Source organism: Panulirus ornatus, chromosome 45 (assembly GCF_036320965.1).
Source record: "Panulirus ornatus isolate Po-2019 chromosome 45, ASM3632096v1, whole genome shotgun sequence".
Taxonomy (NCBI): domain Eukaryota; kingdom Metazoa; phylum Arthropoda; class Malacostraca; order Decapoda; family Palinuridae; genus Panulirus; species Panulirus ornatus.
In genome coordinates this window covers 9,884,088-9,902,842 of record NC_092268.1, presented here as the reverse complement: position 1 = coordinate 9,902,842, position 18,755 = coordinate 9,884,088, and the positions used below count along the sequence as shown (strand labels likewise).

At 51.9% G+C, this 18,755-nt stretch overlaps 1 protein-coding gene across 18 annotated transcripts in view; it reads right to left on the bottom strand.

Moving 5' to 3' along the window:
• Spn (protein phosphatase 1 regulatory subunit spinophilin) overlaps window positions 1-18,755 on the bottom strand; it is a 340,216-nt gene that overhangs the window by 180,683 nt on the left and 140,778 nt on the right. For 14 of the 18 annotated variants that reach the window (XR_011715867.1, XM_071688238.1, XM_071688246.1 and 11 more), the window contains exons 1-2: window positions 13,978-13,998; window positions 6,575-7,683 (exon numbers count right to left, since the gene is read on the bottom strand). Coding sequence is in view for 17 of the 18 variants with exons in the window: in XM_071688238.1 (XP_071544339.1) it covers window positions 6,575-7,683; window positions 13,978-13,983 (1,115 nt within the window). In the remaining variant the exon portion in view is untranslated. Of the gene's footprint in view, window positions 1-6,574; window positions 7,684-13,977; window positions 14,021-18,755 lie in introns of those variants that run through there. The other 4 variants (XM_071688241.1, XM_071688240.1, XM_071688245.1 and 1 more) reach the window with 2 other exon arrangements.

Below are 18,755 nucleotides of genomic sequence, written 5' to 3'. Positions count from 1 at the left end.
GCTCCAAAAATGACAATTCTGCCATGTTGTTTTCTTTCATACTATTCGCCATTTCCCGCGTTAGCGAGGTAGCGTTAAGAACAGAGGACTGGGTGGGCCTTTGAGGGAATAATCCTCACTTGGCCCCCTTCTCTGTTCCTTCTTTTGGAAAATGAAAAGTGAGAGGGGAGGGTTTCCAGCCCCCCCGCCCGCTCTGGCATGGTATGTGGCATAGTTCTCAATCTTCATACCTGTACTCTGTGTCACACCTGTACTCTGTGTCACACCTGTACTCTGTGTCACACCTGTACTCTGTGTCACACCTGTACTCTGTGTCATACCTGTACTCTGTGTCACACCTGTACTCTCTGTGTCACACCTGTCCTCTCTGTGTCACACCTGTACTCTGTGTCACACCTGTACTCTGTGTCACACCTGTACTCTGTGTCATACCTGTACTCTGTGTCACACCTGTACTCTCTGTGTCACACCTGTACTCTGTGTCACACTTGTACTCTGTGTCACACCTGTACTCTCTGTCACACCTGTACTCTGTGTCACACCTGTACTCTGTGTCACACCTGTACTCTGTGTCATACCTGTACTCTGTGTCACACCTGTCCTCTCTGTGTCACACCTGTACTCTGTGTCACACCTGTACTCTGTGTCACACCTGTACTCTGTGTCATACCTGTACTCTGTGTCACACCTGTACTCTCTGTGTCACACCTGTACTCTGTGTCACACTTGTACTCTCTGTGTCACACCTGTACTCTCTGTCACACCTGTACTCTCTCTGTCTCCTTCACCTGTACTCTCTGTCACACCTGTACTCTGTGTCATACCTGTACTCTGTGTCACACCTGTACTCTCTGTCTCCTTCACCTGTACTCTGTGTCACACCTGTACTCTCTGTCACACCTGTACTCTGTGTCACACCTGTACTCTCTGTCACACCTGTACTCTGTGTCATACCTGTACTCTGTGTCACACCTGTACTCTCTGTCTCCTTCACCTGTACTCTGTGTCACACCTGTACTCTCTGTCACACCTGTACTCTGTGTCACACCTGTACTCTCTGTCACACCTGTACTCTCTGTCACACCTGTACTCTGTGTCACACCTGTACTCTGTGTCACACCTGTATGCCATCTCCTGTAGTGACTTTGTCAAAATAAATCATATGGAAGTTCCATGTTGGACATGAGGGGTATTGTGGTATGGCAAGTATGTGTTAATAATGCTATGGGAATGGGTGGTGTCCCAAGCACAGATGAGGAATGGGTGGTGTCCCAAGTACAGATGAGGAATGGGTGGTGTCCCAAACACAGATGAGGAATGGGTGGTGTCCCAAGTACAGATGAGGAATGGGTGGTGTCCCAAACACAGATGAGGAATGGGTGGTGTCCCAAGTACAGATGAGGAATGGGTGGTGTCCCAAGTACAGATGAGGAATGGGTGGTGTCCCAAACACAGATGAGGAATGGGTGGTGTACCAAGTACAGATGAGGAATGGGTGGTGTCCCAAGTACAGATGAGGAATGGGTGGTGTCCCAAGTACAGATGAGGAATGGGTGGTGCCCCAAGCACAGATGAGGAATGGGTGGTGTCCCAAGCACAGATGAGGAATGGGTGGTGTCCCAAGTACAGATGAGGAATGGGTGGTGTCCCAAACACAGATGAGGAATGGGTGGTGTCCCAAGTACAGATGAGGAATGGGTGGTGTCCCAAGTACAGATGAGGAATGGGTGGTGTCCCAAACACAGATGAGGAATGGGTGGTGTCCCAAGTACAGATGAGGAATGGGTGGTGTCCCAAGTACAGATGAGGAATGGGTGGTGTCCCAAGCACAGATGAGGAATGGGTGGTGTCCCAAACACAGATGAGGAATGGGTGGTGTCCCAAGTACAGATGAGGAATGGGTGGTGTCCCAAGTACAGATGAGGAATGGGTGGTGTCCCAAGCACAGATGAGGAATGGGTGGTGTCCCAAGCACAGATGAGGAATGGGTGGTGTCCCAAGTACAGATGAGGAATGGGTGGTGTCCCAAGTACAGATGAGGAATGGGTGGTGTCCCAAGTACAGATGAGGAATGGGTGGTGTCCCAAGCACAGATGAGGAATGGGTGGTGTCCCAAGTACAGATGAGGAATGGGTGGTGTCCCAAGCACAGATGAGGAATGGGTGGTGTCCCAAGCCCAGATGAGGAATGGGTGGTGTCCCAAGCACAGATGAGGAATGGGTGGTGTCCCAAGTACAGATGAGGAATGGGTGGTGTCCCAAGCACAGATGAGGAATGGGTGGTGTCCCAAGTACAGATGAGGAATGGGTGGTGTCCCAAGCCCAGATGAGGAATGGGTGGTGTCCCAAGTACAGATGAGGAATGGGTGGTGTCCCAAGCACAGATGAGGAATGGGTGGTGTCCCAAGCACAGATGAGGAATGGGTGGTGTCCCAAGTACAGATGAGGAATGGGTGGTGTCCCAAGCACAGATGAGGAATGGGTGGTGTCCCAAGCCCAGATGAGGAATGGGTGGTGTCCCAAGCACAGATGAGGAATGGGTGGTGTCCCAAGCACAGATGAGGAATGGGTGGTGTACGAAGCACAGATGAGGAATGGGTGGTGTCCCAAGTACAGATGAGGAATGGGTGGTGTCCCAAGTACAGATGAGGAATGGGTGGTGTCCCAAGTACAGATGAGGAATGGGTGGTGTCCCAAGTACAGATGAGGAATGGGTGGTGTCCCAAGTACAGATGAGGAATGGGTGGTGTCCCAAGCACAGATGAGGAATGGGTGGTGTCCCAAGTACAGATGAGGAATGGGTGGTGTCCCAAGTACAGATGAGGAATGGGTGGTGTCCCAAGTACAGATGAGGAATGGGTGGTGTCCCAAGCACAGATGAGGAATGGGTGGTGTCCCAAGCCCAGATGAGGAATGGGTGGTGTCCCAAGCACAGATGAGGAATGGGTGGTGTACGAAGCACAGATGAGGAATGGGTGGTGTCCCAAGTACAGATGAGGAATGGGTGGTGTCCCAAGTACAGATGAGGAATGGGTGGTGTCCCAAGCACAGATGAGGAATGGGTGGTGTCCCAAGCACAGATGAGGAATGGGTGGTGTCCCAAGTACAGATGAGGAATGGGTGGTGTCCCAAGCACAGATGAGGAATGGGTGGTGTCCCAAGTACAGATGAGGAATGGGTGGTGTCCCAAGTACAGATGAGGAATGGGTGGTGTCCCAAGCCCAGATGAGGAATGGGTGGTGTCCCAAACACAGATGAGGAATGGGTGGTGTCCCAAACACAGATGAGGAATGGGTGGTGTCCCAAGCACAGATGAGGAATGGGTGGTGTCCCAAGCCCAGATGAGGAATGGGTGGTGTCCCAAGCACAGATGAGGAATGGTTGGTGTCCCAAGCCCAGATGAGGAATGGGTGGTGTCCCAAGTACAGATGAGGAATGGGTGGTGTCCCAAGTACAGATGAGGAATGGGTGGTGTCCCAAGTACAGATGAGGAATGGGTGGTGTCCCAAGCCCAGATGAGGAATGGGTGGTGTCCCAAACACAGATGAGGAATGGGTGGTGTCCCAAGCCCAGATGAGGAATGGGTGGTGTCCCAAGCCCAGATGAGGAATGGGTGGTGTCCCAAGTACAGATGAGGAATGGGTGGTGTCCCAAGCACAGATGAGGAATGGGTGGTGTCCCAAGTACAGATGAGGAATGGGTGGTGTCCCAAGCCCAGATGAGGAATGGGTGGTGTCCCAAGTACAGATGAGGAATGGGTGGTGTCCCAAGCACAGATGAGGAATGGGTGGTGTCCCAAGCACAGATGAGGAATGGGTGGTGTCCCAAGTACAGATGAGGAATGGGTGGTGCCCCAAGCACAGATGAGGAATGGGTGGTGTCCCAAGCACAGATGAGGAATGGGTGGTGTCCCAAGCACAGATGAGGAATGGGTGGTGTCCCAAGCACAGATGAGGAATGGGTGGTGTCCCAAGCACAGATGAGGAATGGGTGGTGTCCCAAGCACAGATGAGGAATGGGTGGTGTCCCAAGCACAGATGAGGAATGGGTGGTGTCCCAAGTACAGATGAGGAATGGGTGGTGTCCCAAGTACAGATGAGGAATGGGTGGTGTCCCAAGTACAGATGAGGAATGGGTGGTGTCCCAAGCACAGATGAGGAATGGGTGGTGTCCCAAGCACAGATGAGGAATGGGTGGTGTCCCAAGTACCAGATGAGGAATGGGTGGTGTCCCAAGCACAGATGAGGAATGGGTGGTGTCCCAAGCACAGATGAGGAATGGGTGGTGTCCCAAGCACAGATGAGGAATGGGTGGTGTCCCAAGCACAGATGAGGAATGGGTGGTGTCCCAAGCACAGATGAGGAATGGGTGGTGTCCCAAGCACAGATGAGGAATGGGTGGTGTCCCAAGCACAGATGAGGAATGGGTGGTGTCCCAAGCACAGATGAGGAATGGGTGGTGTCCCAAGCACAGATGAGGAATGGGTGGTGTCCCAAGCACAGATGAGGAATGGGTGGTGTCCCAAGCACAGATGAGGAATGGGTGGTGTCCCAAGCACAGATGAGGAATGGGTGGTGTCCCAAGCACAGATGAGGAATGGGTGGTGTCCCAAGCACAGATGAGGAATGGGTGGTGTCCCAAGCACAGATGAGGAATGGGTGGTGTCCCAAGCACAGATGAGGAATGGGTGGTGTCCCAAGCACAGATGAGGAATGGGTGGTGTCCCAAGCACAGATGAGGAATGGGTGGTGTCCCAAGTACAGATGAGGAATGGGTGGTGTCCCAAGCACAGATGAGGAATGGGTGGTGTACGAAGTACAGATGAGGAATGGGTGGTGTCCCAAGCACAGATGAGGAATGGGTGGTGTCCCAAGCACAGATGAGGAATGTGTGGTGTCCCAAGCACAGATGAGGAATGGGTGGTGTCCCAAGTACAGATGAGGAATGGGTGGTGTCCCAAGCCCAGATGAGGAATGGGTGGTGTCCCAAGCACAGATGAGGAATGGGTGGTGTCCCAAACACAGATGAGGAATGGGTGGTGTCCCAAACACAGATGAGGAATGGGTGGTGTCCCAAGCACAGATGAGGAATGGGTGGTGTCCCAAGCACAGATGAGGAATGGGTGGTGTCCCAAGCACAGATGAGGAATGGGTGGTGTCCCAAACACAGATGAGGAATGGGTGGTGTCCCAAACACAGATGAGGAATGGGTGGTGTCCCAAGTACAGATGAGGAATGGGTGGTGTCCCAAGCACAGATGAGGAATGGGTGGTGTCCCAAACACAGATGAGGAATGGGTGGTGTCCCAAGTACAGATGAGGAATGGGTGGTGTCCCAAGGACAGATGAGGAATGGGTGGTGTCCCAAACACAGATGAGGAATGGGTGGTGTCCCAAACACAGATGAGGAATGGGTGGTGTCCCAAGCACAGATGAGGAATGGGTGGTGTCCCAAGCACAGATGAGGAATGGGTGGTGTCCCAAGCCCAGATGAGGAATGGGTGGTGTCCCAAACACAGATGAGGAATGGGTGGTGTCCCAAGTACAGATGAGGAATGGGTGGTGTCCCAAGCACAGATGAGGAATGGGTGGTGTCCCAAGCACAGATGAGGAATGGGTGGTGTCCCAAACACAGATGAGGAATGGGTGGTGTCCCAAACACAGATGAGGAATGGGTGGTGTCCCAAGTACAGATGAGGAATGGGTGGTGTCCCAAGTACAGATGAGGAATGGGTGGTGTCCCAAACACAGATGAGGAATGGGTGGTGTCCCAAACACAGATGAGGAATGGGTGGTGTCCCAAGCACAGATGAGGAATGGGTGGTGTCCCAAGCACAGATGAGGAATGGGTGGTGTCCCAAGCCCAGATGAGGAATGGGTGGTGTCCCAAACACAGATGAGGAATGGGTGGTGTCCCAAGTACAGATGAGGAATGGGTGGTGTCCCAAGCACAGATGAGGAATGGGTGGTGTCCCAAGCACAGATGAGGAATGGGTGGTGTCCCAAGCACAGATGAGGAATGGGTGGTGTCCCAAACACAGATGAGGAATGGGTGGTGTCCCAAGCCCAGATGAGGAATGGGTGGTGTCCCAAGCACAGATGAGGAATGGGTGGTGTCCCAAACACAGATGAGGAATGGGTGGTGTCCCAAGTACAGATGAGGAATGGGTGGTGTCCCAAACACAGATGAGGAATGGGTGGTGTACGAAGTACAGATGAGGAATGGGTGGTGTCCCAAGTACAGATGAGGAATGGGTGGTGTCCCAAACACAGATGAGGAATGGGTGGTGTACAAAGTATAGATGAGGAATGGGTGGTGTACGAAGTACAGATGAGGAATGGGTGGTGTCCCAAGTACAGATGAGGAATGGGTGGTGTACGAAACACAGATGAGGAATGGGTGGTGTACAAAGTATAGATGAGGAATGGGTAAATGTGTGAGGAGTGTGGTAACAGGTGGTGTCTGCTGTAGGCCTGGTGGTGGAGTAGTGGACGGGAATGGGTGGTGAGCATGACTGTTTCTCTCACACTTTAAGGTAAAACTCTTAGAAAAAACGTCTCAAACTCTAATACTTACTTCAAGTCAGCCTTGTAGACGTACGACGACTTCCACTCTGGCTTGGAGGGTGAGGTGGGTCTCCCTTCCTCACTCTTGGTCATCAACAATGGAGTGACCTCACACTTGGAGGGTGACCCGGGTCGAGGCTCACCCTTGATGGGTGAGGAGGCTGGCGAGCGGTTCTTGGAGAAGGCTTGGAACCAATTCTTGTGTCGGGCGATCAGCTCCTGATGTTGCTCATGGCTGGACATCTTCCTCTCAAGGCTTTCAGGCTTGGCTGGTTTCTCAGGCTTGGTCCTTCTCAAGTCTGAGGCCATGGTCTCTGTCCTGGAGCTGACCCTCGAGTCCGTGAGCTTTCCGGGAGGCCAGCGTCGTGCTGGAGGATCAGACTCGGTGCTGGAGGTGGATAAAGAGCGACTGGAGGAAGACCCAGGTCGGCGAAGACCCACCACGCCCAAACTCACGCCCGTGTTGCCCCCCGCGCCCTCCTGCTCGCTGTGGTGGGCGTGGCCGTTGGTGGTCCGCGAGGGGCTGGGCGATGGAGAACGGGATGAGGAGGAGGAGGCTTCCCCCCCCAAGGACCTGGCTGGAGATATGGACTCCCCACGGGGACTTCGACCAAGTCCTCGTTCCTCACATGCTGTAGTGTCGCCTAGCGTCGCACGTCTGATGTGGTGTGGCGTCACACCAGGTCGTGTGGTGGTGGTGGAGGACGACCTCTTACCCTCGACTGAGGACGACTCGAGCTTCGTCTCGAACTTGGACACGACTTTGACCTCGCCCTTGACCTCGCCCTTGGTGAAGACAGCAGCTGGCACGACCTTGGAGGCGACAGCCACCTTGGGTTGTGGAGCTTCTCCTTGACCCATCTTCTCGAACAGAGCCCGTGCGTTGTTGAAGCGGGCCAAGTGGGACTCGGTTCGCACCACGGTGGCGTGTGAGGGCCCACCGTCGCCCCCTCCTCCAGCTGTGGTTGTGGTTGTGGTGGTTGTGGTGGCGGTGGTGGTGGCGGTGGGGGGGTCGTCCTCAGGGGGGCCCCGACCCCCGCCTCCCCCCTGGAACATGCCGGCAATCTTGGAGACTTTGGAGGAGGTGGTGACCCTGCCACGACCCTCCTCCACCACACCCTGCAACATGGCACACAACATTATCATCTTCACTACACCCTGCACATGGCACACAACATTATCATCTTCACTACACCCTGCAACATGACACACAACATTATCATCTTCACTACACCCTGCAACATGGCACACAACATTATCATCTTCACTACACCCTGCACATGGCACACAACATTATCATCTTCACTACACCCTGCAACATGACACACAACATTATCATCTTCACTACAACCTGCAACATGGCACACAACATTATCATCTTCACTACAACCTGCAACATGATACACAACATTATCATCTTCACTACACCCTGCAACATGGCACACAACATTATCATCTTCACTACAACCTGCAACATGGCACACAACATTATCATCTTCACTACACCCTGCAACATGACACACAACATTATCATCTTCACTACACCCTGCAACATGGCACACAACATTATCATCTTCACTACACCCTGCAACATCACACACCACATTATCATCTTCACTACACCTCCACCACCACACCCTGCAACATGACACACAACATTATCATCTTCACTACACCTCCACCACTGACTCACCTTCATTAGGCCCCCCACCACTGGCTGACCTTCACTACACCCCCACCACTGGCTCACCTTCACTAGACCCCCACCATTGGCTCACCTTCATTACACCCCACCACTGGCTCACCTTCACTACACCCCCACCACTGTCACCTTCACTACACCCCCACCACTGGCTCACCTTCACTACACCCCCACCACTGGCTCACCTTCACTACACCCCACCACTGGCTCACCTTCACTACACCCCCACCACTGGCTCACCTTCACCACATCCCCACCACCGACTCACCTTCACTACACCCCCACCACTGGCTCACCTTCACTACACCCCCACCACTGGCTCACCTTCACTACACCCCCACCACTGACTCACCTTCACTACACCCACACCACTGTCACCCTCACTACAACTCCACCACTGGCTCACCTTCACTAGACCCCTACCACTGTCACCTTCACTACACCCCCACCACTGTCACCTTCACTACACCCCACCACTGTCACCTTCACTACACCCCCACCACTGTCACCTTCACTACACCCCACCACTGTCACCTTCACTACACCCCACCACTGTCACATTCACTACACCCCACCACTGTCACATTCACTACATCCCCACCACTGTCACCTTCACTAGACCCCCACCACTGTCACCTTCACTACACCCCCACCACTGTCATTCACTAGACCCCCACCACTGTCATTTTCACTACACCCCTACCACTCGCTCACCTTCACAAACGTGGAAGAAAATGAGGATTATAATAAACATGTCCAGCGAAAATTCACAACCCCACACACACATCATTAACAACATTTCAATCACATGTCATGTTCGTGAACATTTCAATCACATGTCATGTTCGTGAACATTTCAATCACATGTCATGTTCGTGAACATTTCAATCACATGTCATGTTCGTGAACATTTCAATCACATGTCATGGTCGTGAACACTTCAGTCACATGTCATGTTCGTGAACATTTCAATCACATGTCATGGTCGTGAACATTTCAATCACATGTCATGTTCGTGAACATTTCAGTCACATGTCATGTTCGTGAACATTTCAATCACATGTCATGTTCGTGAACATTTCAATCACATGTCATGTTCGTGAACATTTCAATCACATGTCATGTTCGTGAACATTTCAGTCACATGTCATGTTCGTGAACATTTCAATCACATGTCATGTTCGTGAACATTCCAGTCACATGTCATGTTCGTGAACACTTCAGTCACATGTCATGTTCGTGAACATTTCAATCACATGTCATGTTCGTGAACATTTCAGTCACATGTCATGTTCGTGAACATTTCAATCACATGTCATGTTCGTGAACATTTCAATCACATGTCATGTTCGTGAACATTTCAGTCACATGTCATGTTCGTGAACATTTCAATCACATGTCATGTTCGTGAACATTTCAATCACATGTCATGTTCGTGAACACTTCAGTCACATGTTATGTTCGTGAACATTTCAATCACATGTCATGTTCATGAACATTCCAATCACATGTCATGTTCGTGAACATTTCAATCACATGTCATGTTCATGAACATTTCAATCACATGTCATGTTCGTGAACATTTCAATCACATGTCATGTTCGTGAGGTACATACACCCCGTTTTCTAACCCTACATAAGAACATGGCAGCATCACAACCTCCTCCCACACTACATCTTCTATAGTGCAACATCTATAACAGAGCCGGGCCAACAGAGCTACTGGGGAAGAGCTGGGCCAACAGAGCTGGGCCAACAGAGCTACTGGGGCAGAGCTGGGCCAACAGAGCTGCTGGGGCAGAGCAGGGCCAACAGAGCTGCTGGGGCAGAGCCGGGCTAACAGAGCTGGGCCAACAGAGCTGCTGGGGCAGAGCTAGGCCAACAGAGCTGCTGGGGCAGAGCCGGGCCAACAGAGCTGGGCCAACAGAGCTGCTTGGGCAGAGCTGGGCCAACATAGCTGCTGGGGCAGAGCCGGGCCAACAGAGCTGGGCCAACAGAGCTGCTGAGGCACAGCTGGGCCAACAGAGCTGCTGGGGTCGAGCTGGGCCAACAGAGCTGCTGGGGCAGAGCCGGGCCAACAGAGCTGGGCCAACAGAGCTGCTTGGGCAGAGCTGGGCCAACATAGCTGCTGGGGCAGAGCTGGGCCAACAGAGCTGCTGGGGCAGAGCTGGGCCAACAGAGCTGCTGGGGCCGAGCTGGGCCAACAGAGCTGCTGGGTCAGAGCTGGGCCAACAGAGCCGCTGGGGCAGAGCTGGGCCAACAGAGCTGCTGGGGCAGAGCAGGGCCAACAGAGCTGCTGGGGCAGAGCCGGGCCAACAGAGCTGGGCCAACAGAGCTGCTGGGGCAGAGCTAGGCCAACAGAGCTGCTGGGGCAGAGCCGGGCCAACAGAGCTGGGCCAACAGAGCTGCTTGGGCAGAGCTGGGCCAACATAGCTGCTGGGGCAGAGCCGGGACAACAGAGCTGGGCCAACAGAGCTGCTGGGGCAGAGCCGGGCCAACAGAGCCGGGCCAATAGAGCTGCTGAGGCAGAGCTGGGCCAACAGAGCTGGGCCATCAGAGCTGCTGGGGCTGAGCTGGGCCAACAGAGCTACTGGGGTCGGGGTGGGCTAACAGAGCTGCTGAGGCAGAGCTGGGCCAACAGAGCTGGGCCAACAGAGCTGCTGGGGTCGAGCCGGGCCAACAGAGCTGCTGGGGCAGAGCCGGGCCAACAGAGCTGCTGGGGCAGAGCTGGGCCAACAGAGCTGCTGGGGCAGAGCTAGGCCAACAGAGCTGCTGGGGCAGAGCTGGGCCAACAGAGCTGCTAAGGCAGAGCTGGGCCAACAGAGCTGCTGGGGCCGAGCTGGGCCAACAGAGCTGCTGGGGCAGAGCCGGGCCAACAGAGCTGCTGGGGCAGAGCTGGGTCAACAGAGCTGGGCCAACAGAGCTGGGCCAACAGAGCTGCTGGGGTCGAGCCGGGCCAACAGAGCTGCTGGGGCAGAGCTGGGCCAACAGAGCCGGGCCAACAGAGCCTATGGGCAGAGCTGGGCCAACAGAGCTGGGCCAACAGAGCCTATGGGGCAGATCCGGGCCAACAGAGCTGCTGGGGCAGACCTGGGCCAACAGAGCTGCTGGGGCAGAGCCGGGCCAACAGAGCTGCTGGGGCAGAGCTGGGTCAACAGAGCTGGGCCAACAGAGCTGGGCCAACAGAGCTGCTGGGGTCGAGCCGGGCCAACAGAGCTGCTGGGGCAGAGCTGTGCCAACAGAGCCGGGCCAACAGAGCCTATGGGCAGAGCTGGGCCAACAGAGCTGGGCCAACAGAGCCTATGGGGCAGATCCGGGCCAACAGAGCTGCTGGGGCAGAGCTGGGCCAACAGAGCCGGAGCAACAGAGCTGCTGGGGCAGAGCTGGGCCAATAGAGCTGCTGGGGTCGAGCCGGGCCAACAGAGCTGCTGGGGTAGAGCTGGGCCAACAGAGCCGGGCCAACAGAGCTGCTGGGGCAGAGCTGGGCCAACAGAGCCGGAGCAACAGAGCTGCTGAGGCACAGCTGGGCCAACAGAGCTGCTGGGGTCGAGCTGGGCCAACAGAGCTGCTGGGGCAGAGCCGGGCCAACAGAGCCAGAGCAACAGAGCTGCTGGGGCAGAGCTGGGCCAACAGAGCCGGGCCAACAGAGCTGCTGGGGCAGAGCAGGGCCAACAGAGCTGCTGGGCTAACAGAGCTGCTGGGGCAGAGCTGGGCCAACAGAGCCGGGCCAACAGAGCTGCTGGGCTAACAGAGCTGCTGGGGCAGAGCTGGGCCAACAGAACTGGGCCAACAGAGCTGCTGGGGCAGAGCCGGGCCAACAGAGCTGCTGGGGCAGAGCCGGGTCAACAGAGCTGCTGGGGCAGAGCTGGGCCAACAGAGCCGGGCCAACAGAGCTGCTGGGCCAACAAAGCTGGGCCAACAGAGCTGCTGGGGCAGAGCTGGGCCAACAGACCGGGCCAATAGAGCTGCTGGGGTAGAGCTGGGCCAACAGAGCCGGGTCAACAGAGCTGCTGGGGCAGAGCTGGGCCAACAGAGCTGCTGGGCTAACAGAGCTGCTGGGGCAGAGCTGGGCCAACAGAACTGGGCCAACAGAGCTGCTGGGGCAGAGCCGGGCCAACAGAGCTGCTGGGGCAGAGCTGGGCCAACAGAGCTGCTGGGGCAGAGCTAGGCCAACAGAGCTGCTGGGGCAGAGCTGGGCCAACAGAGCTGCTAAGGCAGAGCTGGGCCAACAGAGCTGCTGGGGCCGAGCTGGGCCAACAGAGCTGCTGGGGCAGAGCCGGGCCAACAGAGCTGCTGGGGCAGAGCTGGGTCAACAGAGCTGGGCCAACAGAGCTGGGCCAACAGAGCTGCTGGGGTCGAGCCGGGCCAACAGAGCTGCTGGGGCAGAGCTGGGCCAACAGAGCCGGGCCAACAGAGCCTATGGGCAGAGCTGGGCCAACAGAGCTGGGCCAACAGAGCCTATGGGGCAGATCCGGGCCAACAGAGCTGCTGGGGCAGACCTGGGCCAACAGAGCTGCTGGGGCAGAGCCGGGCCAACAGAGCTGCTGGGGCAGAGCTGGGTCAACAGAGCTGGGCCAACAGAGCTGGGCCAACAGAGCTGCTGGGGTCGAGCCGGGCCAACAGAGCTGCTGGGGCAGAGCTGGGCCAACAGAGCCGGGCCAACAGAGCCTATGGGCAGAGCTGGGCCAACAGAGCTGGGCCAACAGAGCCTATGGGGCAGATCCGGGCCAACAGAGCTGCTGGGGCAGAGCTGGGCCAACAGAGCCGGAGCAACAGAGCTGCTGGGGCAGAGCTGGGCCAATAGAGCTGCTGGGGTCGAGCCGGGCCAACAGAGCTGCTGGGGTAGAGCTGGGCCAACAGAGCCGGGCCAACAGAGCTGCTGGGGCAGAGCTGGGCCAACAGAGCCGGAGCAACAGAGCTGCTGAGGCACAGCTGGGCCAACAGAGCTGCTGGGGTCGAGCTGGGCCAACAGAGCTGCTGGGGCAGAGCCGGGCCAACAGAGCCAGAGCAACAGAGCTGCTGGGGCAGAGCTGGGCCAACAGAGCCGGGCCAACAGAGCTGCTGGGGCAGAGCAGGGCCAACAGAGCTGCTGGGCTAACAGAGCTGCTGGGGCAGAGCTGGGCCAACAGAGCCGGGCCAACAGAGCTGCTGGGGCAGAGCCGGGCCAACAGAGCTGCTGGGCTAACAGAGCTGCTGGGGCAGAGCTGGGCCAACAGAACTGGGCCAACAGAGCTGCTGGGGCAGAGCCGGGTCAACAGAGCTGCTGGGGCAGAGCTGGGCCAACAGAGCCGGGCCAACAGAGCTGCTGGGCCAACAAAGCTGGGCCAACAGAGCTGCTGGGGCAGACCTGGGCCAACAGACCGGGCCAATAGAGCTGCTGGGGTAGAGCTGGGCCAACAGAGCCGGGTCAACAGAGCTGCTGGGGCAGAGCTGGGCCAACAGAGCTGGCCAACAGAGCTGACAGAGCTGCTGGGGCCGATCCGGGCCAACAGAGCTGCTGGGGCCGAGCCGGGCCAACAGAGGCCAGACAACAGAGCCCCCCACACACCACCTCAGGTAATATGTGTGGTAACGTAACACATGTTCCAGTAACCGAACCTCACGTGACACACAGAGCCTTCATCACCACACTACCATACTCTACGTTAATGAGGGGTCATTATCATCACACTAATGACCAGTCATGGCCACAAACAAACACGTAAACACACAAACATGTGAGGGACGTCAACATGAGCACACAACCATGGCGGACGCTGCCTCAAAACACCTGGTTCATAACAGAACGAAAATAATATATTTAATACATCACGATTCATCCATCATAAACAAAGACAATTAAAAATAATGTCTTTATTTTTTTATATATAAACATTAATTTCTATTTATTCTATGGAATATACATTAATAATTGTGGTAAACATGGATCTTCCTGGGTTTGAATTCCATAACTGAATTCCATCATTAATTTCCATCTTCCACGTCTAATATAAACAAGATTTCATTTATTTATAATAATTAATTAATTATTATCTTTAATTAAGTTATCATTATCACTTTGTTTACTCTCTACCTCGCCATTATCACAACATATTATCAATTTAATCACACACGAACGATCCCTCTTCCCTCCCTCCCCATATCACGTTTTCTCTCATACGTTTCGCCTGACAGAAAACGGCGGGTTGGCTCCGTAGAATTCACTTTCAGCCGGTCGGTTCAACGACCGGGGGAGATGTGGACATATGTGTTCACCTGGGGCCGTTCTCCTCGTCTTCGTTAACCACTCGTTAATCTTACCCACTCCCTTAACAATAGTGTGGTTTCTGTAGTTAATTGGGCAGTTTGCCTGGGTAGTTAACGATGATTATCTGCGTCAACAACGAGGCCATTGTAGTTAGGCCCAATCAGGACCGAATTATAGGATAACTGAGGCGATTATGTGAGTAATTATCTGATTGTGATAAACGAATTATCACTTTGATTATGATAAATTGGTGATCAACAAAATAATTAGTTAATTTATGGTTATCTAACGATGGTTTGGGGGGGTCTTCTACCCCCCTTCCCACCCCCCCCACAGCCATACCAAAGATTCGAACCAAAGATTCGAGCCAAAGATTCGAACCAAGGATTCGAACCAAGGATTCGAGCCAAGGATTCGAACCATAGATTCGAGCTAAGGATTCAAGCCAAGGATTCGAACCCAAAGATTCGAGCCAAAGATTCGAACCAAAGATTCGAACCAAAGATTCGAACCATAGATTCGAGCTAAGGATTCGAACCAAGGATTCGAGCCAAAGATTCGAACCATAGATTCGAGCTAAGGATTCGAGCCAAGGATTCGAACCAAAGATTCGAAACCAAAGATTCGAGCCAAGGATTCGAGCCAAGGATTCGAACCATAGATTCGAACCAAAGATTCGAGCCAAAGATTCGAACCAAAGATTCGAACCAAAGATTCGAACCAAAGATTCGAACCATCTTGCCGGGATTCGAACCAATGTAACACACACAACCAGGGTTCTTACCCCACATAGACTATGGGTCAACCTGCTGAGGTAACTTAGCCATAGGGGATTCGAACCCACATGCTGGCCATACCACAAATACGAGAGACATTCGATTCAAAACCTCTAGGGATTCGAACCTGTGAAACGTGGATATACAAAGCGAGACTTTGAACCACTGTGCCATAACCCCTTTATATCGTACGTGTGAACATTTGAACATAGATTCTTCACTCAGATCCGTTCAAAACAACTTAGAAAATATTATAAATAATTTTTGAATACAAGAATTATTATTATTATATTTTATCTTCATGGTTAAGGGTTCATGTTTAAAGGAGGGGGGGGGGGGAGATAACACCCCCCCCCACCATGAAAACAGTCCTGTCGTATATGAAGTTCAATTTCTTACTCTCTCTCTCTCTCTCTCTCTCTCTCTCTCTCTCTCTCTCTCTCTCTCTCTCTCTCTCTCTCACACACACACACACACCCTACCTTCTCTCTCTCTCTCTCTCTCTCTCTCTCTCTCTCTCTCTCTCTCTCTCTCTCTCTCTCTCTCTCTCTCTCTCTCACACACACACACACACACCCTACCTTCTCTCTCTCTCTCTCTCTCTCACACACACACACACCCTACCTTCTCTCTCTCTCTCTCTCTCTCTCTCTCTCTCTCTCTCACAGCCGCAAAGTCTCGCCACCACCAACACATCTCCTCTAAACACCCCCCCTACCCCCCCCAACACCGTCCCTCCAACACGACAACAACCTCCAACATCCCCATCACTAGCCCTCCAACACAGTAACCACCCCACCACCACCATATCCCTTCCTCCAACACAGTAACCACCCCACCACGACCATATCCCTTCCTCCAACACAGTAACCACCCCACCACCACCATATCCCTTCCTCCAACACAGTAACCACCCCACCACCACCATATCCCTTCCTCCAACACAGTAATCACCCCACCACCACCATATCCCTTCCTCCAACACAGTAACCACCCCACCACCACCATATCCCTTCCTCCAACACAGTAACCACCCCACCACCACCATATCCCTTCCTCCAACACAGTAACCACCCCACCACCACCATATCCCTTCCTCCAACACAGTAACCACCCCACCACCACCATATCCCTTCCTCCAACACAGTAACCACCCCACCACCAACACCACAACAACAGTAAACACTCCAACAAACACAAATAAACAAAAATAAAAATAAAATTCTTGGGATATGTTTTTATTCCTTGTGATGATCCGTTTGCGTGTCCCGACCTGAGATAGATAGATAGATGGATAGATAGATAGATAGATAGAGAGAGAGAGAGAGAGAGAGAGAGAGAGAGAGAGAGAGAGAGAGAGAGAGAGAGAGAGAGAGAGAGAGAGAGAGAGAGAGCCAGACAGACAGAGAAGTTAGGGTGAGAGAGAGAGAGAGAGAGAGAGAGAGAGAGAGAGAGAGAGAGAGAGAGAGAGAGAGAGAAGGTAGGGTGTGTGTGTGTGTGTGTGTGTGTGTGTGTGCATTTGTTTTTGTCTGCGTTCGTATCCTTTGCCGATACCAAAAAAATATATAAATACAACCGCGTTCGATTCCCCTTAAATAACGTCTCTCAGACCACCAGCAAAGACTCCATCTTCACTACCGAAAGCCATGTTTTTTTCAAATCACCAACATGGCCAGGATCATTAAAATATCACCACAAACAAATTTAAGGAAACAAAATGCAAGCCGAAGTCTAGGCCGGAGACAGATCGAACACTGTACCTAACCATCCAGTTGCCAGTTAGTGATTTCTCTTACCCTCGTCTTAGCTGTGTGTCTTAGCTGTGTTGTCATGGAAGGCAGCTATAACCTTTACCATCAAGTAATAATATAGTTTTTTCTGTCTTTCTATTTTAAATCTATGGAACCATTACTTCGTGTAGTCAAGATGGGGTTTTTTGGGTCAGGTTTAGGCGTATATGAGTTCATCAGTCCCTTTGTATGTTTTCATATAAGAATTATAAACCTATATCATATAAGATCTATGTGTTTACGTACATCAGCCTCCATTCTACCAGTTTACTTTATAAAGTTTGTAAGTTACTTATTAACAATAGTAAAGTCCCCCCCCCTCCAGGTATCTACAGAAAATGGCTAAATGTTTATATTTATCAGCTGTTTTGTATTTACTTCCATCAGCTGATCTATGTTTACATCCATCAGCTGATCTATGTTTACATCCATCAGCTGATCTATGTTTACATCCATCAGCTGATCTATGTTTACATCCATCAGCTGATCTATGTTTACATCCATCAGCTGATCTATGTTTACATCCATCAGCTGATCTATGTTTACATCCATCAGCTGATCTATGTTTACATCCATCAGCTGATCTATGTTTACATCCATCAGCTGATCTATGTTTACATCCATCAGCTGATCTATGTTTACATCCATCAGCTGATCTATGTTTACATCCATCAGCTGATCTATGTTTACATCCATCAGCTGATCTATGTTTACATCCATCAGCTGATCTATGTTTACATCCATCAGCTGATTTGTGTTTACATCCATCAGCTGATCTATGTTTACATCCATCAGCTGATCTATGTTTACATCCATCAGCTGACCTATGGTTTACATCCATCAGCTGATTTGTGTTTACATCCATCAGCTGACCTATGGTTTACATCCATCAGCTGATCTATGTTTACATCCATCAGCTGATCTATGTTTACATCCATCAGCTGATCTATGTTTACATCCATCAGCTGATCTATGTTTACATCCATCAGCTGATCTATGTTTACATCCATCAGCTGATCTATGTTTACATCCATCAGCTGATCTATGTTTACATCCATCAGCTGATCTATGTTTACATCCATCAGCTGATCTATGTTTACATCCATCAGCTGATCTATGTTTACATCCATCAGCTGATCTATGTTTACATCCATCAGCTGATCTATGTTTACATCCATCAGCTGATTCGCGGTTTCGATCAGCTGATCTGTGTTTACGTCGCTTGATGTACGTTTCCATTTATCAGTTGCCTGTGTTAATTCCAAGTTAAATGATAAATAATCTAATCATCTAACGATTATTTATAATAATCAATTTATGAGTTCAGTTCATTAATATTATATTTACGTCCATGACATGATTATGTATATTTTTTTGCAACGAATAATAATAATAATACATTTGGAGCAACATGTCGCCCCCTGGTGTATCTATGTGAAGTTCCTTTAAGTTTTATTCTTGCCTACACCTACACCCTAGACATGTATCTAACATTCAGACTATAACTAAAATATTTTGTCTTTGTTGATTTAGAGAAATATTCAATAACAAAACAAATGAAAACCATCTAACACTTCACAAAACTTGGTCGAACACGTTAACACGTTTCTATATGTCTATCTATCTATCTACCTAAAAATCTATTAGTTTTTTTAATCATTTTCCTTGAGCAAATG